The sequence below is a fragment of the Phyllostomus discolor genome, chromosome 11 (assembly GCF_004126475.2).
Source record: "Phyllostomus discolor isolate MPI-MPIP mPhyDis1 chromosome 11, mPhyDis1.pri.v3, whole genome shotgun sequence".
NCBI lineage: Eukaryota > Metazoa > Chordata > Mammalia > Chiroptera > Phyllostomidae > Phyllostomus > Phyllostomus discolor.
The window spans coordinates 44,445,972-44,470,854 of NC_040913.2; the positions used below are offsets into that span (position 1 = coordinate 44,445,972).

The 24,883-nt window shown below is 39.9% G+C and overlaps 1 protein-coding gene across 1 annotated transcript in view; it reads right to left on the reverse strand.

Moving 5' to 3' along the window:
• Positions 1-24,883, reverse strand: part of ENOX1 (ecto-NOX disulfide-thiol exchanger 1) — a 282,243-nt gene that overhangs the window by 89,392 nt on the left and 167,968 nt on the right. Inside the window, exon 10 of the mRNA XM_028526797.2 lies at positions 23,377-23,561. Coding sequence (XP_028382598.2) covers positions 23,377-23,561 — 185 coding nt within the window. The remainder of the gene's footprint in view (positions 1-23,376; positions 23,562-24,883) is intronic.

Below are 24,883 nucleotides of genomic sequence, written 5' to 3' on the forward strand. Positions count from 1 at the left end.
GTGCTCGGAGCCTAATATCCTATTACACCAGGCTATACATATTTAATTCCTCAGGCCTTTCCTCATAAATCAATTTCTTCAGGCCCTTAATCTCGTCAATATCTTTTCTGATATTGAATTTTAAATGCCATTCTCATTGCTAGGCAGAAAGGCAATCTCTTGCTCATGATGGGATCAGGCTTCATTTACAGCCTAGAGACGCCTAGAGCTTGGCCCTGTTCCCTGACCGGCTGTTAAGATCCAAATGTCAGCCAGAGCTGACAGCCCAAGTGCAGGCCTGACAGGGCTTGCCCTCTGGGGTCATGCCTATCAGTACCCTGGGAGCCTGAAGCAGCTCAGGGAGACTGGGGAAAAAGCAGAGGGAAGTGTTTTCAAGGGTCTGAAATCTCAAGGTGGGTGCCGACTCCCACACCCAACCCCCCTCTCCACCCCCCAACACAGGGATTTTCTGGATTAGAATCATCTGAACTTGCTGCAGGTACAACCTTTACATATATTCATATATTTCTACAGTAGATTTGTAATAAACAACAATTGCAGTTATTGCAAAGAGTAAGAACAAGAGCTTGAGCTACTTCAATTCATTCCACAAAACCTTTTAGAGAATTTTTACGTTTAAAATGTAGAACAGTTCAATGTGAGAACCATGAGTTGTATTATTTTGGGTTAGTAAGTGCAAATTTTAGTTTATATGTAAAATACTAAATTTTAATATTTAAAAAATTTAATATTGTTAATAGTTTGCTTTAAAATGAAAGAACAAATCAAGAAAATACATCAGTGGTACACTTAGTACACAGCTGTCTAAATTGGACTTTTTATATTGGATTTATTAAAATTCACTCATTTGTTGGACAATTATTTATATACTGTGTTATATACTATGATCAAAGGATCAAAGTTCAAAATGTTAGGTGCATTAAAAATTTTGAATAGTTTGATTTTTTCCCTTTTATTGTACTATTTATTTATTTATTTAGTTAGTTAGTTATTGTTGTTCAGTTATAGTTGTCCCGCCTTTTTCCAATGCTCTCTCCTGCCCCGCCCCCCCACTCTCACAGTCAATCCCCATCTCACTGTTTGTGCCGTGAGTCCTCTATCCGTGTTCTTTGACTTGCCCCCCCCCTTCTTTTTACAGGCATAATTATATGTGAAATTCAATATAAGAAAAATTTCACTGCCTGAATTTCTTTCTTGACTATTATTAATATTATTATTTCCATTTCATGATTATTACTGCAAATAATTTTGTTATTTAGAGGAGGTGGATATTTACAAAAGGATTCTCTCTGAATGTCAAATTCCAGTAGGCACACCACTGGCAGGCAGCCCAGGGTCTGAGCAGGACAGGAAAAAGGTGACCTTGGCCTAGTGAGCTGAAGAGAGGGGAACTCTTTCAACAGACACTGCTTTAGTGACCATTTCTTTTACTTGAATATTCCTCTGGGAGGGACTTGTAGAAGACAGATACTTTTTAGCATTCCTATAATTCTGTGGAGTTATTGTCATGTTACACTATATCCCAGTAAGGCAACATTATTACACAAAGAAATATAGCCAAGAATTGGCAAAACCACCACTACCACCACCACCACCACCACCACCACAAGTCATTATTTCAAAGGTTAGAATGGCTTGCTGTGCAACTTTGAAAAAGCCACCTTACTCCTCTGGTCTCCTCTTTTCCCTCACAACTGTCTCTCTCGAGAATAATTTATCATTTGCACATCAACATATCACTTTCTTGAATGACTTAAAACAGAAAAAGAAGATGCAAAAGTGGTTTGTGGTTTGGAAGGCTCTAAAACCCATTTTCTCTTCTGTAGATGATTTCTTTTAAAATTGTGTAATTTGGAGAATCATTTCAGCATCCTGTTTTGTTTTGTTCTTTTCACTTTCTTCACATTAACAATACTCACCAGTGGGATACTATGACACTAAAGGACATCAATTAAGTATGTGAGGTTTTGGATGGCAAAGGGTACCAAGTTAAAGGGAACTTCTGTCATTATCCTCTTGACAAAAATGGAGAGATTAAGACCCAGCAAGGTCAAATGACTTTTCACTTGTAGAAGATTAATATTCAGCAAGAAAAGGGCCTGTCATTGAGCCCCACCCTAGCCGTGATGGTTGCCCTCATTCTGCCACTTTTCAAAGCACAGGGCCAGCCAGCTAGAATTAACACCATTCATGCAATTCACAAGAGAAGGTGTCAAATGCCTTGCTGAAGTAGGAATATATGTCAGCGATATTCTCCCTATTACTGTTGTTGGCAATTCTAGTACAAATGATAATCCAATTTGCTTGGATTTATTTATTCTTATCACTTTCTTTTTTGCAATTATATGAGGTAGTCATCACCCCAGCCTCTGGGCACATGTCAGCTGGTAATGTAGAAATTTAAAATATTAACATGCTTTCTAGCCAGGTTGGCCCATTTACTTCAAACAAGAACCTGATTGAACAGCTGGGTCTTGTACTGTTGCCCAAAGGCCAACAGAGATTTGTTCTATCTTTGCAGGGTTTATAACCCACAGCAGACATTACCATCATCACTGACTGCCTTCCTTGATTGCAGTTTTAGGAAAGCAGCTTTTGACTTATGGTTATAGAATAAGAATGTGTTGGGGTCTTGAGAAGTTTTAGTTGAATCCTAATGATGAGAAAGTTCTTTTCTTTAACTTTTATTTTATTTTCAGAGAGACGGGAAGGATGGGAAAAAGAGGGAGAGAAACATTTATCGGTATGCCTCCAACGGTGTACCTGGAGTACACACAACCCAGGCATGAGCCCTGACTGAAATTGAAATGGCGACCTTTTGGTTTGCAGGCTGGTGCTCACTCCACTGAGCCACACTGGCCATGGCAAGAAAGTTCTAACGATCAAACATATTCTGCAGATAAACAAAAAGAGAAAATATAGCTAAAAGTTTTGCCTCTACATCATCCACAGATGTCTACAGATGGAAAATTTTCTGTGGGTCTAGAAGGCCTTTATCACCTATACTGTTGAGTCCTAATTAACTGTAGAACACTAGAGAGGCTAATTCAATGATTACAATATTCCCAGTTTTTCTTTGTTAACATAAGTTAACATGTTTGTGACTAGGAGACTCTGACATCTAAGGGCAGGGTAGAACAAGCTCTGCAAAGAAATGGGCACATCTATCACAGGAGAAATGTATGGCAGGCCACATCTGCTCGTTGCCCCAAAGTTTCCAAGTTGCTTTAATACACTTAGGGTGGTCTGGAACCCCACATTCCGAGTCTCAAAAGTAATCAGAACCCCTTAGAGATTCCAAGTTTCACTGGTTCACTGCTCTAAGCTCTGGATAGATAGATGTGGGCCCCAGCAGACAGAAGCAGCTTCGTTGCATGACTTTACTCACCTGCAGGTACTTCCTGTGGAGCTACACCCTTCTGCCCTGTCTCTGAATTGCAGACTATTTTTAAGCTGGGGGGTGAAAAACAGCAGCAGCAGCAGTAACAGAAGACTTCAACAAATAGTGCTGTTGCAAATATTCTTAATATTTGGGGCTGAGATCTTTTTGGTAAAATAAAATACAGTACCACTCAGCTTGCATAGATTTCAAAGTGCCGATAGAAAATTACCATTTTAAACTAATCTTCTCTACTTCAGAAACATTAAATATACAAGGCATTAAGAAGTGAGTTGAATTACTCAGGCCTTTTACAATAAATGGTGTCAGCATGGTCATGAATGATAACAGAAAAGAAAAGAAAGCAAAGGTTCTCTAGGTATAAAAACTAAGAGAAATTAGAGCTGTAGCTTCACGCTTAATGTCCACATCAATTTACCCTGTGATGAAGTGCTCCTCCAACCGTAGCCAGTCCCCCACACATGATCAGCAACTGCATGCATTTTAAATTTATATGTGGAAGTCTATCCACATCCTTTTAATGAAAATTTCAGTCATGGGTTTTGCCAAAGTCAGCTGAAAGGCCAGCTCCTAACAATGATGTCATAGATAAGATCATCATCCATGATATATGGCTAGTTAAACAGGGAATAATACCAAGGTTGGTGTTGACTTTAATTTTTCAAAAGGAAAAAATAGGGTAACCACAATTTTAGTATCTGCTAGTACACTTTGTGCAGCAATCTTTTAAATTTTTTGTTTCCAGATGACAATCTGAAAATGTAAATCATGATACAAAACAAATGATATAAAGCAGTTACATTCTAGTCCAAATAGTTGTATAAGAATTAAAAGGATTATATAAGGATTACTCTGTGAGGGTTAAAAAAATAATTGTTTTGCCACTGAGTTCACTATGGATAACCTTTAACAGGAAAGGTTCTCTCTCTCTTTTTAAAAAAGATTTTATTATTTATTTTTAAAGAGAGTGGAAGGGAGGGAGAATGAGAGGGAGAGAAACATTGACATGAAAAAGAAACATTGATTGGTTGCCTCCTGTACACCTCCCGACTGGGGACCAAACCAACAACCCAGGCATGTACCCTGACTGGGAGTTGAACCAGTGACCTTTAGCTTTGCAGAATGAGTCCCAACCAATTGAGTCACACAGATCAGGACAAACAGTATAAGTTCTCTTTTATTCCAAGTTGTCAAAAGACTAATTTTCCTTTGGTTGTTTTAGTTCTAAGTCATGAACAGATATTCTGTAGCCAATAAAATAATTGTATTAATCTGGTTTAACATGTTAATAGGATCATTATATTAATAGACTTTTGTAATATTGAACCAACCTTGCATTCCTGGGATAAATCCATTTTGGTGGTTTACACAATACCAGAATAAATTAACTTTTAAAAAAGTAATTTTAAATCTACCTTCATAAGTGAAAGTGTCCTGTAATTCCCCCAAACCCCTTCCTTTTTCCACTGTCTTTGTCCTGTTTTGGTATTAAGTATACTGGCCTTATGAGTGAGTTGGGACATGTTTCCTTCTTTTCTATTCTCTGAATGACCTTGTAAAAGATTGGCTTAATCTTCCTTGCATGTTTGGTTGAACCCCTCTGCAAAGCCATTTTGAGTCAGTTATATTGGTGCAAGATTTTAAGAAACTAATTCAGCTTTTTTAAATGAGTTCATTTAGGCTTTTAATTTCTTCCTGATTTAATTTTGATATGGTATTTTTTTTCTATAGGAATGTGTCTATATCACCTAAGTTAAAAAATTTGTCATAGAGCTATTCTTGATATTCTCATATCTTTTTAATCTCTGTCACATCTGTAATCATATCCCATTTTCATTTCTAATATTGTTTATTATACCTTTCTTTTTTGTGATCACTGTTGAAAAAGATTTTTAATTTTATTAGTCTTTTCAAATAAACATTTGGCTTTGTTGATCTTGTCTATTGTATGGCTGTTTGCTATTTAAGTAATTTCTACCCTCATCTTTATGTCCTTCCTTCTTTGTGTTTATTCTTTTGAAATAAGTATTGGATGCTTACTCCAATATTCTCTTCTCCTGAAGTAGACATTTAAAGTTTTAATTTTTTCCTCTAGGTTCTCTTTTATTTGAACCCTACAAGTTTTGATATGTTGTATTTTGATTATCAATTATTTCTAAATATTTTAAAATTATAATTCTGATTTATTTGCAGGCCTGTGGGTCCAGATGTATGTTTTTAAATTTTCAAATATATAGGATTGTTTTAGTTATCATTTGTGACACTGATTTCTAAAAGTTTTGCTGTGATAAGAAAATATGAAAACACTTCTTTGAAATTTGTTGAGACCTGCTTTAAGGTCCAGTATATGATTACTCTTTATAACTGTTCTAGGTATATTTGATAAGTACTGTTTTTCCATATATGCTCTGCTGATGAAGCTTGCTGGGGCTGAGTTCTATGGAAATGCATCATTAACTGCAAACATCTGCAGGAAGAGCAAGAGGAAGGGAATGGCAGAGCTGCTTAGAAAAATGTCCTTATTCCCTGACATCTAGGGTCTTCCACTAGAGTGTGGTTGGCAGCTCCCCATTGTCCTTCATACCTCAATTTGTGAAACAGTCCCACTTTTGACATTAGGAAAAACAATTAGGAAGAAATTATAAGCACTGTACTGTCTGGTTTGGAGACTCCTCACCTACCCTTTCTATGCCTTCGTTCCTTGGGGAAGCACAGTACAAATAAAAACATCATTAAGGCTCTCAAAGCATCTACCTGGATAGTAGACAGACGTTATCTGAACAGAAACATTGGCGAGCACACATACACCCATTCAGCAAGAGTGAAAACACGATGGCTTATTTCCTGCAGTTGAAGTCCTTCTTTCAGAGTCCTGGGGCCGCACCAACTGCCCTGAGTAAGGCCAGTGACTAGTAAGCTCTAGAGGATGTTCATCACCAGGAGAGAGCATGTGACCTTTAAAGGGAGGCAGACCTCATCAATCCTTTAATTTCAACAAAGCCTCATCTGAAAGCTATTTCTGCTCAGTCAGTGAGATGAGATTATTATTATTTAGGCCTAAGTAAGAAAAGCAGCAAAGACTAAGAATCAGGTAAGTTGGTTTGGACTTTTCCGTCACTGAGAATAAAACGTGTGAGGTGATTTAACTACTTGTTCTTTCCTTCTTCATTCATTTACTCAGATAGTTGTTGAATATAAAGTACTAAGTAAGCCATAAAAGGCTGGTCTTAGGTGTCAGAATTAGTTTCAACTCTAACATAAGAAGACAAAAGAAATGAGCACTATTTAACATGTCAAGGGAAAACCATAGCCCTTTTGTCTCAACTCATATTTTTCAGGGAGGTAGGAGACAGATATAAATAAATGTAAAAGGAAAGAATTCCCAGAATGGAAACACCTACGAGGAGGCAGAGTATGAACTTGAGGGCCAGGAATCAGAAGCCCTGGGCAGCCAGATGAGACTAGAAGGGCAGGGGTCTTAGCTCAGTGACTTAACCTCACTGTTTGATTACAACTAGGAAGTAAGTGTGGTAATGTAGGGCCTGCTAATGCTCCTCCTAGTTTTAACATTCTGTATATTGCAGTCATTGTGCTGTAACAAAAGTGGTGAAATTGAGCCCAAATCCAGTCCAAATTTGCTATCTAATACAGAATTTCCATTATCATTGCATTCTTTCATGCTTTCTTATTGTGAGTAGTCCATGTAGCCAAAGCAATGCGTTTCACATGAGAAATGACCAGCAAACTGTGGGCTTAAAATCAAGCAAGTCAACCACCAGTGGGGCAGAGAGACCAGCCTAATCAGCTAAGTCCCAAGCACCCATGAGGGAAAGACTAGACCTGGGAGAGCTCCTTAAATGATGTGGAGAGTCTCTGAGATCACTCTGAGCTCACATATCAGACGTAGAGTGGAGAAACTACATCAGGATCCCCCATTTTTTTCTTTTCCCCAAATGATAAATAGGAGGATTACTGGATGGGGGGACTATATTTGTAAAGAGAAACTCAGCATGATAGCTTTTTTATGGATTTTACAATTAGGTCAAAACCTTCATGAAATAAATCGAGTAGCACTGAAAATGAGAAATAGAAACCATGAGGGAAGAAATACAAACCCAGAAGAAAAAGAAGACAAGGTGCACAGAGAATTAGTGAGAGACAAAACTGCAGAGCACCACTCTGCTTAAATAACCAAAATGACTTACTCAGGATAAAATATAAATCCTGGTGAAAATATGCATCTCCAACACCGTGAATGAGAGTCCCTGTGCTTGCCACTGAAACCCCTCTGACTGGAATACCTGAGTAATACCCAGCTTAAAATTAATTAGGGTGGTGCTGGTGGTGGAAGACATGAAAAATGGAATGTGTATGCATGGGGCCACAGTGGAATAAATTAAGAGAACAAAAGAAAGAAGACAAAAGGGATAATAAAGCTTTGAAAAATCACTCTGCTCGTCCTTCACATATAAGCATTACTTGTAACGCCCTTTCCTTGGAAACCTATTGTACAACCAGAGTTTAAGTATAATGCCTCTTTTTCTATAATCTCTAGCACCTCCAATAAATAAAGCTGTTGAGGCTATTTATTAAGTGGGGTTTATGTGTGTGTGTGTGTGTGTGTGAGAGAGAGAGAGAGAGAGAGAGAGAGAGAGAGAGCGCGAGCGAGCACCATCTCGGGAGAGAGGGGAAGAGATGCAGGGAGAAGGAGAAGGAGGCACAGAGACACACAGAGATGAAAGAGAAACCAGGAAAACTTGGAGAGGTGATTACCAAACTGAGGAAGTTGCATCAAGCAAAGAACTTCATGAGGTAGGGGCTTCCCAATAATCAGCTGAGTGAAATGCGTGGTCTGTTAAGTGAGGACCAGATTGGGCACTAACTTTGTTTAAGTTTCCCTTGATGACTAGTCATTCAGGATACTTTGTTAAACAGAGGAGAAAACATGTCTTTAACAAACCTTCTAACAACACGCTGGAACTGAATTCCAAATCCACACTTTGGCTACAGTTCCAGAAACTTTACCTGACTAAGCTTGGCTATTCCATTGGTCAATATTTAAAAATGATTACCCCTATATGTTTGAGTACACAGAGAAAAAGACTGAAAGGATATATGTAAATGTTAACAATATTTTATCTGGGTAGTGACACTAGGAATGATTTGTTTCCTTTTATATGCTTATCTTATGTTTCCAAGTTTTCTGCATCGAGTATATATTCTTTTATAAAAAGGAAAATAAGCCCTGGCTGGCGTAGCTCAGTGGACTGAGCATGGGCTGCGAACCATAAGTGTCGCAGGTTCGATTCCCAGTCAGGGCACATGCCTGGGTTGCAGGCCACGGCCCCCAGCAACCGCACATTGACATTTCTCTCTCTCCCTCTTTCTCCCTCCCTTCCCTCTCTAAAAATAATAAAATCTTTTAAAAAAAGGAAAATGAAACAAAAATTAAAATGACAAACCTGGACCCAGAAAAACTGCAACTCCCACCTATGTATTTCTTCCTCTGTGTTTATTCTTTTAAAGAGGATTTTTTCCTCAGAATTGTTCTTGTCCTTTCAGATTGTTTCCACATTGTATTCTTTTACCCTCTACCACATTTCTCCTTGCTTTCTCTTCACAGCTTTCATTTCTGATGAGAAGACAATTGCCTGGTTTTTCTAATCCTCATGTTTCCTCCCCTAACCAGCTGCATGGAGAAAGCCTGGGAGCACAATTCCCTCCCAACTGCAGCCCAATTTGAGAGATGGAGAATTACACAGTCTGGCTGCGAGCGTGACACCTGCTGTATACAGGCAGCAGCTTACACCCGGGTTCCGGGCTGCAGTGTGGATGGGGCTGCTGCTTTGCACTGGCAGATTATACAGAAATGAAGTCAAGGCCAGGCCACAAGGATTCATTTTAGCATCTGTGCCTGGAGGGAGAGACGACAGTGGTCCAACAGACTGAAAGGCTAGTATGTGTCTGCAACAAAAGCCTGTTTTGATTTATAGCACTTAAGAAAAGATCCATTTCACTATAAATCTGGCACTCTTGGTGTGATATGGCCTACAAGTCAGGAGGCAATTTCCAAAAGAGGTAGTGAAGAGGAGGGTCATGCAAAGGTCATCCAACAACTGCAGCTATGATGTTGGGAGAAGCAGAGTTCCTTTGTCCTGTGTATGGCTGTTAAGTCTACAGAAGATGCTGTATTTCCCATTGCAGAATCCAGGGGTAAAGAGCAAAAGAAAGAAGCCAAAAGACTTTAATGTTGTGCAGGGCAATGCCATTATTTCTACCCCTGGCTCCCACATCAATTTGTCTGCTGGCTTCATTATTTTTAGAAAGGACAGTTACTAATGAGGATGCATTTGATGATCAAATTAATCAATGGCAGAACAAATAACAAATGATGCGATGAAGACTCCCATAGTTAATTTTATTAGGGCTTCTCTTTTTCTTCCCAGAGTAAAGAGTTGTATTTCTGCAGTCCAAATATTTTAATAAATAAAAGCCACATATACACTATTTTCTTTTTGCTAGCTCTCACTCTGCTACTGTAAAGACCAAATTAGGGGCTATGATGCAGAATCAGAAAATAGGCAATGGGTTTTTGCCAATAATATTTCTAGCAATCATCAAGTACAGGAAAGGGACAGCTTCCAGGCCCTCTGCTCTTGTGAGGACAGTGTTGGCAGCACCATGTCCAGCGTACACCACAGGCGGCTGCAAGGAAAGAGAATGTGGGCTAGGAACTCTGACTCTGCCAGGTACATGCTGTGCCCTGGGCAAGTCACTTGACATCTCTAGGTCTCAATTTCTTACCTGAGAAACCAGGATAAGCACCTACTCCTGAGCTGTGAGCATTGTGTGAAATAATGTGAACCTGCTCTTGGGGGTTAACCATGGAAAGTGGCAAAGACTTGCAGTCAAGGGCAGAGAGGCAACAGCACAGGATGCCCCAGCACCAGGAAACTCGGATCTGGATTTGTCCAGACTTACTCTGCAAATCCTGAGGCTTCTCTTAAACCTCTCCACTCTTCATATTTTTACCAGGAATGTGGCAATCACAGTTTGCATTTGTATAATAGCTTTTCAAAGTGTGTTCACATATACAACCTCACTCTACTGCAACAAGTTTTGACTGAGGTTGGCAGGACCTATTCTCCAGATGAAGAACCTGAGGTTCAGGCAGGCTGGCTCTTACAAAGTTGTACAGCACCTTTTCCTTTTACTGGTTCACCGTTTCCATTCTCTTGTACAAAAGCTTGGTACCCACTGGGTGGCATAAAAGCAACTTATTTCCTTCCTTATCTTGTGGTCTCTGTTCAGTGGAAACAGCAAGATGACCAGTGGCCCATTCTTATTTGAAACTAAAAAACTTAGGGAGGTTTCCTCTCCGTTATCTTCACTTTCAGTCTTTGTATCTTTGCCAGAGTTGAATGGGTATGTGCTTTAAACTCCCAAACTCCTTAGCAGATGTCAGGTTCTCCTTTCAAACATGTAGGGGTTTGCAATGTGAAGCCCTGGACCCAGCATTGAAGAATTGGCTTCTATTTCTGATTCCAAATGGACCAACCATGCCCTTAGTAGTCTTACACTGAAGTGGGATATATACTTTCTTCCAATGCACCATAGAATGCAAACTGCAGATGTTAGAAAATGCACATGCTGCCAGTGGGAACTCTACAAATGACATTTAGCTACCCAGTGAATGGTGCCCACTGAATTAAAATGAGGACTATCGTCACCATCATGTTATATAGCAGCATACATGATGGTGTATAGTCCTCATTTTGGAATGTATAACAGCAGCATCCCAAGCACTTGGCTGAAGAATGGGTAGAAAATAAAATGACAGACTCTAGTGTAGTTCAGTGAAAGGAAAAGAAGATCTTGACAGGCTCTGAATCTGCAGCTACTATGAACCCTGGTGCCCACTCCTTAACATTTTCTAAGCCACAGCATCTGACAATGTACATGTTCTATGATTTTCCTGATTCTACCAAAAACTTCTAATGTCAAAAATTTCTAATACAAATATGGGAAGTGTCTTGTGAGTTATTTTCTACTTAAAAAGAAACTTCATCTAGGTCATTGAAATAGAATAAAATAAACATGGGGTATTTCTCTGCAGTCATAGCTTATAAATATTCTCAATTTTTTTTGTATTGTGTGAGTACATTTTATATACATACATATTTTTGAACTTTCTAAAACTAAATGTTTCCCTACTTGCACATGAAAGTCTAAAAGAATGCCCCTTTCTCTACACCATAATGTGGTTTTCTTGCCCCGTCCAGTTATACTGAATTATTTTATGCACTGATATAGAAATGTTTTCATATAGTAAAGATATTATGATAATGTGGTTACATGCTTCTTCCTGAATGAGTAAACAAGCAGATCGCTGTGTGAGCGCTACTCTCTTCCAACTGAACAATTTTGAGTTTCCTGAGGAAAGAATCCTATTTAGAAGAAAAATCCTCATAATATATTACTATTTAAATTCCAAACTAATCAATCTTTAGTTTTTCACATTCTACATATAGTTCATTTATCTAAATATTTTGTAAAAGCTCTTAAAATATATCATTATAAAAATGTTGCATTTTTTTCTTTTAGAGAATTGTTTTTTCTCTTTTTGTTCTTCTACATTTGCGTCATTTCCTTTAAAAAAATTCTACAGGAAGAGCCCTGGCTGGCATAGCTCAGTGGATTGAGCATGGGCTGCGAACCAAAGTGTCGCAGGTTCGATTCCCAGCCAGGGTACATACCTGGGTTGCAGGCCATAACCCCCAGTAACCGCACATTGATGTTTCTCTCTCTATCTCCCTCCCTTCCCTCTCTAAAAAATAAATAAATAAAATCTTAAAAAAAAAAATTCTAGAGGAAGAACTGCTCTTCCCTTGCCCCTCCCTTATCTCTGTTTGTCCTTCTCATCCTCCATCCCTTCTATTGTCCTCTTTGCACATCCTTTTGAGCTTACGCTTGCCTGCCTCTGTACAGTCAATTGTGTTTATTCCCTGCTTTCTTTTCTTCCAGGTCAAAATACTAAAATAGAATGGAAAAATAGTCAGTCACATCACTGTCATTATTACATATTGCAGCCTCTTCGTGATACCTTTTCTGAACTAATCGTCTTCCTTTCCTCCTCCCTTAAAGCCACCACCTAATTTGTGTATCTGCCCCTTCACCCTGAAGCAGCTATCTTTATTCTAAAATTTGCCGCCTTAAGTCCCCATGTTCTTTTCCTCAGACATTTGGAAAATGTGCATGCTGTTCTTACTTTCCCTGTATGCTTCTGGACAGCCAGCTTATTTTTTTTATTTTATTGATTCTGCTATTATATTTATCCCAATTTTTCTGCCTTTGCTCTCTGCCAACCAGCAACCCCACTACTCCCTCAGGCAATCCCCACACCATTGTTCACGTCCATGGATCATGAATATAAATTCTTTAGCTACTTCATTTCCTATACTGTAGTTTATATTCCCATGGCTATTCTGTAAATACCTGTTTGTACTTAATCCCCTCCTCTCTTCACCCATTCTCCCCCTCCCCCCTCTCATCTGGCAATCATCAAAATGTTCTCTATATACATCATTCCGTCTCTGTTCTTGTTTGCTTAGTTTGTTTTTAAGCTGACAGATATGCATTTATTGCCATTTTATTCATAGTTTTTATTTTATTTTTCTTTAAATAAGTCCTTTTAACATTTCATATGATAATGGCTTGGTGACCATGAGCTCCTTTAGTTTTTTCTTGTCTGGGAAGCTCTTTATCTGCCTTTCGATTCTAAATGATATCTTTGCTGGGTCTTAGCTGTAGGTCCTTGCTTTTCAGGACTCTCAATATTTCTTGCCAATCCCTTCTACCCTGCAAAGTTTCTTTTAAGAAATCAGCTGACAGTATTATGGGAACTCCCCTGTAGGTAACTAACTGCTTTTCTCTTGCTGTTTTTAAGATTCTCTCTTTATCTGTAACCTTTGGCTTTTCTTTTTTCTAAAGGAGGGAGAAAGAAAGGGAGGGAAACATCAGTGTATGGTTGTGCGCCCCTTACTGGGCACCTGGCCTGGAACCCAGGCATGTGCCCTGGCTGGGAGTCGAACTGGCCACCCTTTGGCTTGCAGGTTGGCACTCGATCCACTAAGCCACACCAGCCAAGGCAACCTTTGTATTTTAATTATGATGTGTTTTGGAGTGGGCTTCTTTGTATCCATCTTGTTTGGAACTCTTTGTGTTTCCTAGACATGCATGTCTATTTCCTTCACCAAATTAGATAAGTTTTCTTCATTATTTTTTCAAATCAATTTCCAATCTCTTGCTCTTTCTCTTCTCCTTCTGGCACTCCTATGGGCAAATACTGGAATGCTTGAAATTGTCCCAGAGGATCCTTATAGTATCCTCATTTGGGGGGATTCTTTTTTCTCTGTTGTTCTGATGGATTGTTTTTTTGTTTCCTTATGTTCCGTATCATTGATTTAATTCTCAGCTTCATCCACTCTACTGTTTTCTCCCTATAAATTATTGTTTATTTCAATGAGTGCAGTGTTCATTTCTGACTGGATCTTTTTTATACTATTGAGGTCCTCACTAAGTTCTTTGAGCATCCTTATAATTAGTGTTTTGAGTTCTGCATCTGATAGATTCCTTATTTCCATTTCATTTAGCTCTTTTTCTGGAGTTTTGATCTGTTCTTTCATTTGGGCCATGTTTCTTTGACTCCTCATTTTGGTAGCCTCCCTGTGTTTGTTTCTATGCATTAGGTAGAGCATAGAAACTCCCTGTTTTGGTAGCATAATCTAATATAGTAGATGGACTATAGGTTTCAGTGGCACAGCCTCTCCTATCATTGAATCTGGGTACTTGAGGTGTGTCCTACATGTGGACTGAGTGAACCCTTCTCTTGTAGTTGAGCCTTGGTTGCTGTTAGCAGATGAATGGGAGGGATTTACCCAGGCCAGTCAGCTGCAAGGATTGGATGTGAACACTGACCACCAACCTCCACCCTCTGTGGAGGATCAGATGTGTAGGGGCAGGGTGGTGGTGCTCTGATTGGTTTGTAGCTGTCTACTGGGTGAACAGGCCCTTGGGTTTCCCCAGGTGGTGCAGGCCAAGGTCAGCCCCTACCTACTTGTTTTTTTTTTTCCCTGGGAGTACCCTGCCTGAGTTGGAAAACAATCTGAGATGGCTGCTACTTGTGTTGGGCTTGGAGATTCCCAGGCAAAGCCAAGCTGTGAATCTAGGCTGGCTACTGCTAGTACCATGCCTGGGATCACTTAGCAAGAGGTACAGGTCCTAGGGGCTCACTGAGGCAGGCCGTTGCTTACTTGAAAGGATTTAGGAAGTTGGGAAGCATGAGCCAAGACCAGCCATCCATATAGGAAAGCCACTGTTAAAAGCTGTAAGTTGGGTGGGATGAAGTCTCAGGGGATCTCCAGAGTAGGCAAACAGTGTCAGTCAGGTTGATGGGGTCTTAGACATGGTACCAGTTGCTGGTTCTGTAGCTCTGTGGGGGGAGGGTTCAGAAATAGGACAATGGCTTTTGCCTGCTTTTGTATCTGGGAGAACACTGTTCCCCAGCTCTCATTTCAGTTCTTCCCTGTGTACCACTAGTGCCTTGCAAGCTGCTACCCTCATCCTGGACCTCAGAGGGAATGAATTTGAGTAAGTCTGTGTGTGGGTTCTTTAAGAGGAATGTCAGCAGTTTCTTTCACTGACTTAATCCCTGTAGCCAGAAGATATGGAGACTTATCTTCCTGGCACTGGAACCCTGTGCTACAGGGCCTGGTGTGGGGCTGGGATCCTTGCTCCAAAGATCTCCTTCCCAAATTTTTATCTACCACACATGGACATGGGACCAGCCTGTTCCACATCTCTACCCCTCCTACCAGTCTGGATGGATTGGTTTCTTTAATTCTGTAGTTGTCAGACTTCTATTCAACTCAATTTCTGACAGTTCTGAGTGATGGTTGTTCTATAATTTAGTTGTAATTTTGATGTGGTTGTGTGAGGAAGTGAACCATGTTTACCTATGCCATCATCTTGACTGGAAGTCCAGCCAGAGTAACTTGTAATACTCTTCCCCTGACCCTTTCACTGGCCCACATGCCAATCAGAGTTCATTCAAGGGCTGCATTAAAGTTAAAAGCTCCTGAAATGGGTTTTTGTTCAAGTGTCAGACATAGTCCATGGGTGTTTGGTTTTTGTTTTTCCTTTCTCCAGGGAGTCAGTTAAAATGTCTGTCAAAAATAAACTTTAAAAAACAGAGAAAGGGAAGCGAGTTCTAGGGAGTTCCTCCTGTAGGACAGATTTTGACATTTGTGGGATCTCAAGCTTTCCTGAAAATGAAGTCTGCCAGTCAGTTGTCATGCATGGGAGGGAGACTGTGTGGGAAGGGGGAGACCTGGACTCAATAATGAGTGAAACCACACAGCGTCTTTGGAAAGTAAACTGAGCCTTTCATTCTGAAATACAAACAGACTACCAAGCATCCCCTCACATGAGAAGAAACTTGTAGTATGAGAGACAGACTGAGATACAAAAACCAAACAACCAATCTTGGAATACACAGAAATGATTCAGGAACAAAGAGAATTTTTAAAAATTCTGATTAGTATTCTCAAAAAGACTTGAGAAGATAATGCAACCAAAAAATAAGGATAGGATTTCATGAAGAGATAATAAAGAACAAAAATGACATTTGCAAATAAAATAATGTGATTGTTAATAGAAACTTCAGTGGAAAGGATAAAAGATAAAGTTTTAACCGATAATAAGAGAAAAAGAATAATGGGCAGAGAATCAGCCTATTATTTCATTGCTTTTAGAAAGAGAGGAATAGAAAGGAAGAAAAATCAATGTGAAAGAGAAACTTTGATTGGCTGCTTCACCTGGGGATTGAACCCACAACCTAGGTATGTGCCCTAATCAGGAATTGAACCAGCAACCTTTCAGCACTGGGACAATGCTCCAACCAATGGAGCCCCACCCAGGCCAGGGCTGTAACATTACCTTTTGATGTCTGCTGGGAGCAGTGGGCCTGCTGGGATTTTAAAGATTTTCACAATTTTTAAGGGGCACCCTTTTTTTATCAGATACAAAAAGAATTCTCTAAAATTTACTTGGATATGTCCTGATTGGTGTGGCTCAGTGGGTTGGGCATCATCCTACAAACCAAAGGTTCTCAGGTTCCATTCCTGGTTAGGGCACATGCCTGGGTTGTAGACTAGGTCTCTGGTTGGGGGTGTGCAAGAGGCAGCTGGCACATCAATTTTCCTCTCCCTCACTTTCTTCCTCCTTTCCCCCTCTCTCTGAATATAAATAAAGTTAAAAAATAAAAAGTAAGAATAAATAAGCTTTTCTTGGATATGTCCATTTTACCTGTCTGTCCCAAAATATTTTAATGATCAAAAACACCACCGTACCCACCACAGCCACCTTCACCACCAGCACCTTTACCACTATAGCCTTCATTGCCACCACAGTCACCATTATCAGAGTCCCCTTTACCACCACAGCCACATTCATCACCTTCAGTACGGCTCCTGCTGCCATAATTATCCTGATTTTGACATTTACACATCAGACTTCATCACATATGAATTTCAAACAGCAGGGGAGTGCAAACTATGTACTATGTCTAATTATTTACTAAGCAATTGAGTAATGTAATGGAGATTTTAGAAGAGATGCTTAATGTAAGTGGTCAGATGTACTTACTAATGTTCAATTTCAATGCACTTTCTTTTCTTTATCTCTCTTTTTTTAAGCCTTACTTGAAGACATTATTCTCATTGTTTTTAGAAAGCGAGGGAGAGGGAGAGGAAGAGAGGGAGAGAGAGAAATATTGATATGAAGGAGAAACATCTGCCGGTTGCCTCCCACACGTGCCCTGACTTAGAATTGAACCAGTAACCTAGGTATGTACCCTGACCAGGAATTTTACCCAAGACCTTTCAGGTATGGGACTATGCTCCCACCAACTGAACCACATGGGCCAGGACACAACACATTTGCATTTATTTATTAATTATATCTCAAAGACCAATTACTGACCAACATTTGATAAAACTAGATGGGGTTACTCTCAATTTTAATTTCTAAAATGGTATTGATCATAATCTGCCTCCCCCCCCAAATTGTCTGATCTTCCTTTGCTGGAAGTTGTCAGACAGCTGATATGCCTGGTCTTCACAAATGTCAAGCCACTTCTCTACGTGGGCCAATGGTTTACTGGCCTAAGACAGCTGGTCCTTAGACAACATTTGTTTATACTATTTAAAAGCTTTAACTTAAAGTATTCATGAGAAAGTCATCTGACATACCAATCTTTGTTAGTCACATGTAGTTTTATGATCAGCAGTTTATAATGGTATCCTGTTTTTTTGAATATTTATCAATTCTGTCAATATGATTTATATACAGCTTCAAAAAGAATTCTGATTCTTTCCTGGCCAGGGGGCTCAGTTGGTTACAGAATGGCTCCATCCACCAAAAGGCTGTGGGTTCGATCCTTGGTCAGGAGACATACCTAGGTTGCAGGTTCAATCCCTGGGGGGAGGGTGGGCATGTGTGGGAGGCAACCAATAAATGCTTCTCTCTCACATCATTGTTTTTCTCCCTCTCTCTCTAAAAAGCAATAAATACATATTTTTAAAAAGAACTCTGATCTTAAGTTGGTTATTTTAAAATATGACATATTGACCTCAAGAATGAAACTACAAATATTGTCTAAATTTAGGTGTGGTTAAAACCATAATGAGACACCACTGTACATTTATTGTAGTGGCTAAAAAATACACAAGAAAACAAAACAAATTGGCCATATCAAGTGCTGACTGACAGGGACATAGGACAACTGAAATTCTCATGCAGTCCCATGGGAATGCACAATGGTCCAGACATTTTGGAAAACAGTTCATCAGTTTCTTCAAAAGTTAACCACACTTACCAGACAATCCAGCAATCTTCCCCCTAGGTATTTACCCAAGTGAAATAAAAAATTATGTCCAAACAAAAATCATCTGAGTATTTACAGCAAATTTATTCATATTTGCCCCAAACAGGAAATCACCCAAATGTCTATGAACTGATGACTAGCTAAACAAATTATGGCTCTTCCTTACAATGGAATACTACTCAGTGTGAAAAAGAGTGATCTTATACAGCAATATGGATGAATCTCAAATTTATTATGCTAAGTGAGAGAAGCCAGACTCAAACTGTTGCATACTGTATGGTTCCACTTATCTGACATTTTGCAAAAGCCAAAACCACAGAGGTAGAAAACAAATCAGTAGTTGCTGGGAGTGAGGTTAACTAAAAAGTGACATAAGGGAATTTTTTGTGATGATGGAACTGTTTTATACATTGACTGAGGTAGTGGTGGTTATATAAATATATGAGCATGTGAAGTTGTCAAAATTCATAGAACTGTACCCCTAAAAGAGTATTTATATGGTATTTTTTTTTTACCTCAATAAGTGTAAGACTACCCAATCCAGGGTGGTAATCTGAAGATAAATAAGAGTTTAAAATATGTGTTATTTTCCATAGTACACCTAAAGATAGGCACAAAAGCCAACAACCTCACTATCCCTGTGGCAAAGACAGGTTAACTTTGTTGTTAGTTTAAGTCAGGAAAGGCTACTGTGTTACCATGGCTGCAAACTAGTATTGAAACCTCTAATATTAAATTATGACTCACATGTAATGTAGGGGCAGACCAAGAAACAACCAGACAATGTCACCTAAGGGCTTTTCATTTTTAAGAACCTTACCCATCATGTTTTCTTCATGAACTTACAAGAAACCCTGTGATGTCAGTAAACATATGCTTAAGAGATTAAAAGAAGAAAAGTTAGAAATTTTTTGGCTAAACTTAAAGCAACTCTAAAAATTGTATGCTAGTTCTAAGGCTGTGGAAACTCTTTATTTTCTTTTGTTTATTACAGAAATAATTTCCCACAAATGGATTGCTAAAACAATGACATGTGGGGGGCAAAGCCCTCCTCTACCTCTTGACTTTCCCATGAGACCATGATTTTCTAATTGAAAAAGTAGATGGTGGACAGATTGCGAGTAGATTTCAAAGTAAGGAGAATTCTTTGCTTTGGGGCTCAAACGAGCAAGCTGTGGAAATTTATTCAAAGTCATGTCAACGGAGAAATACAATTCTTAAAAAACACCCATATTTTAAAACCATATTAAAGATGGGTTGCCACAGAGATTGCCTTGCATCCACCTAACAACCAGTAAAAATTAAAATCACATTCACTACCGCTAGGTTAGTGCTTCCCATGTGCCAAGGAGGGTCTACATGTGCAACCTACAGAGTGTCAGCTCTTACCACTCCCTACCTGGCTGTTTATGAACCTAGAATCCCAAATAGCCCAAAGCTCTTCACAGACACCCTGCTAGTTCTTGCTTCTGTGCCTTTGTCCATTCACTACTCTATTCGACATATGTATTCTGACTATTGACTATATGCCTATTACTGATTGAACTATGTCTCCCTCATCCCAAATTTATATGGTGAAGTTCTAAACCCCTGTACCTCAGAATGTCACCTTGTTTGAAATGAGAGTCATTGCAGATGTCATTTGTTAAGCTGAGGTCATACTAGATGTGTGGATCCCTTAATCCTATACAAATTGTGTCCTTGTAAAAAATAAAAATTGGACACACATAGAACACTATGTGAAGAAGGCAGAAAGCAGTGATATGTCTATAAGCCAAGGAAGGACAAGGATCACCAGCTGACCACCACAAACGAGGGCAGAACCTCAGAAATACATTCTCCTTCCCAGCCCTCAGGGAATCAAGTCTGCCCACATTTTGATCTTGGACTTGTAGCTCCCAGAACTGTGACACAGTCAATTTCTGTTGTTTAAATCAAACCAACCCAGACAAAAACCAAAGCAACCCCCTCAAACAAACAAGAGACCATACAAAAAATAAGCTTCCTGCTGATGAGATTCTGCAGTAAATGAGTACCTCCTTGAAGGGGCTATGTGTGGGTGGTGGCTTATCTCATTGCCCCCAGGTGGACTCAGCCCTTGGCTGCTGGCGCTGCTAGGTGTTGAGCCCCAACAGGCATTTCCCTGACTGATGAGCTCACCCTTATCTCCTCTGACTTTTCTCAGACTTGAATCTTCACTACCTTAAAGATTTTTATTAACTGGACAGCTACATACAAAAAATGAACACCAACTTACACCATATACAAGAATAGATTCAAGGTGGATAAAAGACTTAAATATAAAACGTGACACCATTAAAGTCCTAGAAGAGAACGTAGGTAGGAAAATCTCAGATATTTCACGCAGAAACTTTTTTACTGACTTGTCTCCTAGAGCAAGGGTCATAAAGGAAAGAATAAACAAATGGGACCTCATCAAAATTAAAAGCTTTTGCACAGCTAAAGAAAACAGTATCAAAATAAAAAGAGAACCAACTGTATGGGAAAACATATTTGCCAATGATACCTCAGACAAGGGTTTAATCTCCAAATATATAAAGAACTTACATGACTCCACTCTAAGAAGACAAGTAACCCAATTAAAAAATGGGCAAAGGACTTGAACAGACACTTCTCCAAGGAGGACATACAGAAGATCCAAAGACACATGAAACGATGCTCAATATCGCTAGCCATCAGAGAGATGCAGATTAAAACCACAATGAGATACCACTTTACATCAGTCAGAATGGCCATCATAAACAAAGCAACAAACAAGTGTTAGAGAGGCTGCGGAGAAAGGGGGTCCCTAGTGCACTGTTGGTGGGACTGCAGACTGGTACAACCACTATGGAAAGCAGTTTGGAACTTCCTCAGAAAACTAAAAATGGATCTGCCTTTTGACCCGGCAATTCCACTGCTGGGATTCTATCCTAAGAATACTAAAACACCAATTCAAAAGAACCTATGCATCCCAATGTTCATAGCAGCACAATTTACAATAGCTAGGTGCTGGAAGCAACCTAGATGCCCATCAGTAAATGAATGGATCAAAAAACTATGGTACATTTACACAATGGAATTCTATGCAGCAGAAAGAAAGAAGGAGCTCCTACCCTATGCAACAGCATGGATGGAGCTGGAAAGCATTATGCTAAGTGAAACAAGCCAGGCAGTGAAAGACAAATACCACATGATATCACCTTTAACAGGAATCTAAACAACAAAACAAAACAAAAAAAAACTAGCAAAATACAACCAAAGACACTGAAATAGGGGATAGTCTGACAGTGACCAGAGGGGAGAGAAGAGGGAATTTCAGGGGGGAATGGGTAGGGTTTACAGGAACAAATTTGGAGGACACATGGACAAAAACTAGGGGTGGGGGGTAATTGGGGGGAGGGCGGAGGGTTGGGTGGGTGGGCTGTAATGGGAGTAGGGGGGAGAAAAATGTACTTGAACAATGATTAAAATTAAAAAAAATAAAAAAAAAGATTTTTATTAACTTTTAAAGCAACTAGGATAGTTTTCCCTCCAGAAAAGAGGCTGGTTGTGGGAAGTGTGACTAGTGGCCTGTGGGCTAGGTCTGGCATCATGGTCTTTCTGGAAACCAACAGACTTCCCTTCTGGCAAGGGTGTCAGCACACATCCAGTGTTGGGGCACCTGGATAACCCTGGGAGCCTCACATAGCACCTGTTACGCCAATTTCCAAGCATAAGGATGTGTGCAAAGACTGTAATGACATTTCCTGGTGGGCTCTTACCTCTGAATCTCACTGATTTAACACTCTGTGAACATCAACCAGTCAGGACTCAAAGACAAGATTCAAAAATTGCTTTAAAATGGAGGGAGATGTTTAAGACAATTTCTGTGACTTGGTCATTAACTTCTTTATATCCTAATCTACACTTCTTTTTCATATTCCTTTTTCTCAATTATCTTCCCCTGCTGGGGGAGTGTTTCTGTAGCAGCCACCTCTAGTCATTAAGACAGTTTTGTAGGTAAGTCATGCTCCTGATCTTGGATAGCAGTCAATATGAATGAATTTTAAAAAATATTACTCATTATATATTTAATTTCCCATTATCTCCTTACATTTCCCTTATTTAAATACAAACAATATTTGTTTTTGCCAGAAAAGAGTGATTAGATTTACATATTCAGAGGCATAAAAAATATCCATGTATGATGATAATTTATGCTGCATTAGTCTACAATAACTCAAAGGCCCAAACACCCTAAGTATATCAGGTATCAATGGATGTTTTCAGATATAAATGCAGCTATGAATCTTTGATGTGGACCCCACCACAGCCAGGGCTCAGGGTTGCCCTCCCTTCAACTCATTTCACACAGTCCGTGTTTCCCTTCTTCAGAAGCCCACACAGAGCCTCTGCCTCCTTCTAGTAATTGCTGGAAATACACATCTTTAACTTGAGTGTGTAGGACTGACGTCTGTCATTCTTTAACTAAAGCACAGATACTGGCTTATTTCTAAAGTTGCCTGTTACCCAAATTCTAGTGCTTCATCCAACCCATCAGCAAACATTTCTTAAGTATGTATTGTGTTCATGGATCCTGACCAGATCCTAAGATAATCCAGAAGAAGTAAAAATAATACAGCTTATGTTTTCTTTGGTCTTGGAATAAAAAACTTGTCATGCTTTTGTAAAATCAGTCGGCATGCTTTTCATTTAAAAGTTGTAAGATTACAAAGTACTTGTGTCGTGATCCGAATGTCCTGACCATTGGCTGTAAGGGTAAATTTCATACACAAACCTTTTCACTGCCTAGATCTTCTTCCTGTATTTCCTACCTCAAGGGTACATTTCTCCAACATATTTCTTCAGCCTGGGTTTTCTCCAGGTTCTACCCTCCCACAAACAGTCATCAGCACTTTCCTGTCCTAGCAACTTAGCTTTTCTGTCATCATTTCTTCTCCTTCACTTATCCTGCAAATGGCCATCATTTCCCTCCCACTGAATACAGCCATCCCTTTCAAACGAAACCCCACCAAACCCTGGCCCATACCTGCTGCATGCCTTGCATGGTCTGCTGCAGGAACTGGAGCTGCTGGTCCTTGGTGAGGTTCTCTTCTGTTCGGAAAAGCTGTTCCTTTTCTTGTTTCAGCAGCTCCACCTCATTCCTGTAGGCATCCAGCTGCCAACGGAGACTGTCGTTCTCTTCTTTCAGAGCATAGGCTTGAGCAGCCAGGGCTGGGGGATAAACACAATTGAGTTCTAGGGAGTCACTCCCTGTTGAGACTGAGTGGTCTTCTTGGGGAAAGGGAGTCTCACCCAAATTCTTAACATTTCGTATCACCTTAGAAGTAAAACAAACGCCTTACACCAGGGCTCTGTGTAGTGGGTAAGCATAATTTCTTTTGCAATTTTCATGTATTTTATTTGTCTTGTCTCACATGTGAATGTGTTTTGTGTGTGTGTCTTGACCTCTCCCCCAGCAAAGGCACTCTCTTGGAAATCAGTATGTGTAGCTCAGTAATGGCAGCATTCAGCATTCTGGGCAGCCATCCCATCTGCCACACTGCTATCCTCTCCCTTACTGCAGGGCTGCTTAGCTCCTTGGAGAGTCACCTTCTTGCACACAATCAGCTCCAGAGGTTGTGTGGCAGTAGCCCAGGGGAGGGCAGAATTTATATGTACCCCTTCCCCGCTCTACTGCTGGGACAAATGGCACAAATTATTTTTCTCTGACTCCTTTTAGAATGGTAACCTAGTTCCATCTGTTTCACTAACAGATTAAAACACCCTTTCTTTGTAAGGCTTAGTGGTTACTCTAATACTCCTTCCTGAAACCTAAAGTTCTCTATATGTAGATTCAGACCTCAGTCCCATTGGCATCTTACTGAGAGACTGAGACAGTTCACTCAGGGTCTTACACATCTCAAGGCTTCAGAAATAACTGAAACTGAGTAAGAAAGAAGAGTGAATGATAAAAGGAAATTAAGGATGGGCTACCCCTTCCCCACATGCCAGCTGATTGCTTTGTGGTCTCTCCAATATAAATAATTGCTAGCTGGGCACTCAGCACAGAATGGACATTGGGCAAAGAGCTTCATATTCACTAACTCACGTTATAACTACCCCCTACCAAACTGCTTTATCCCCTCTACAGATGAGGATATCAAGGCACAGAAAAGGCAGAGAATTTGCCAGATCCCACAAAGTGAGCAGCATAGTCTTTACACTCAGGCTGCTAGCTCTTAGTCACTGGGTTACTGTGCCCATCCAGACATGCTTAGTTCTTACCAGACTGTTCAGAGCCAGTCTTTAATTCTTCCCCTCTCCTATACCACCAGTTTTACACATTTTTTTCTCCCTGCCACAGAAAATTCATTCTCTACTTTTGGAAGCAAGAGGGAAGTGAAAGCAAATTTTAAAAACTTGTTATCAGTAACTTCTTCACAGAAGTAAGCTCCCGTGTGTCAGGGCAGGGAGTGGACCTCAGCCCGGGTGCTGAGTTCGTGCTCCTCTCTGCCACCACCCCAATCCCAAGCAGAGGGCCCGGTCCTGGGCAG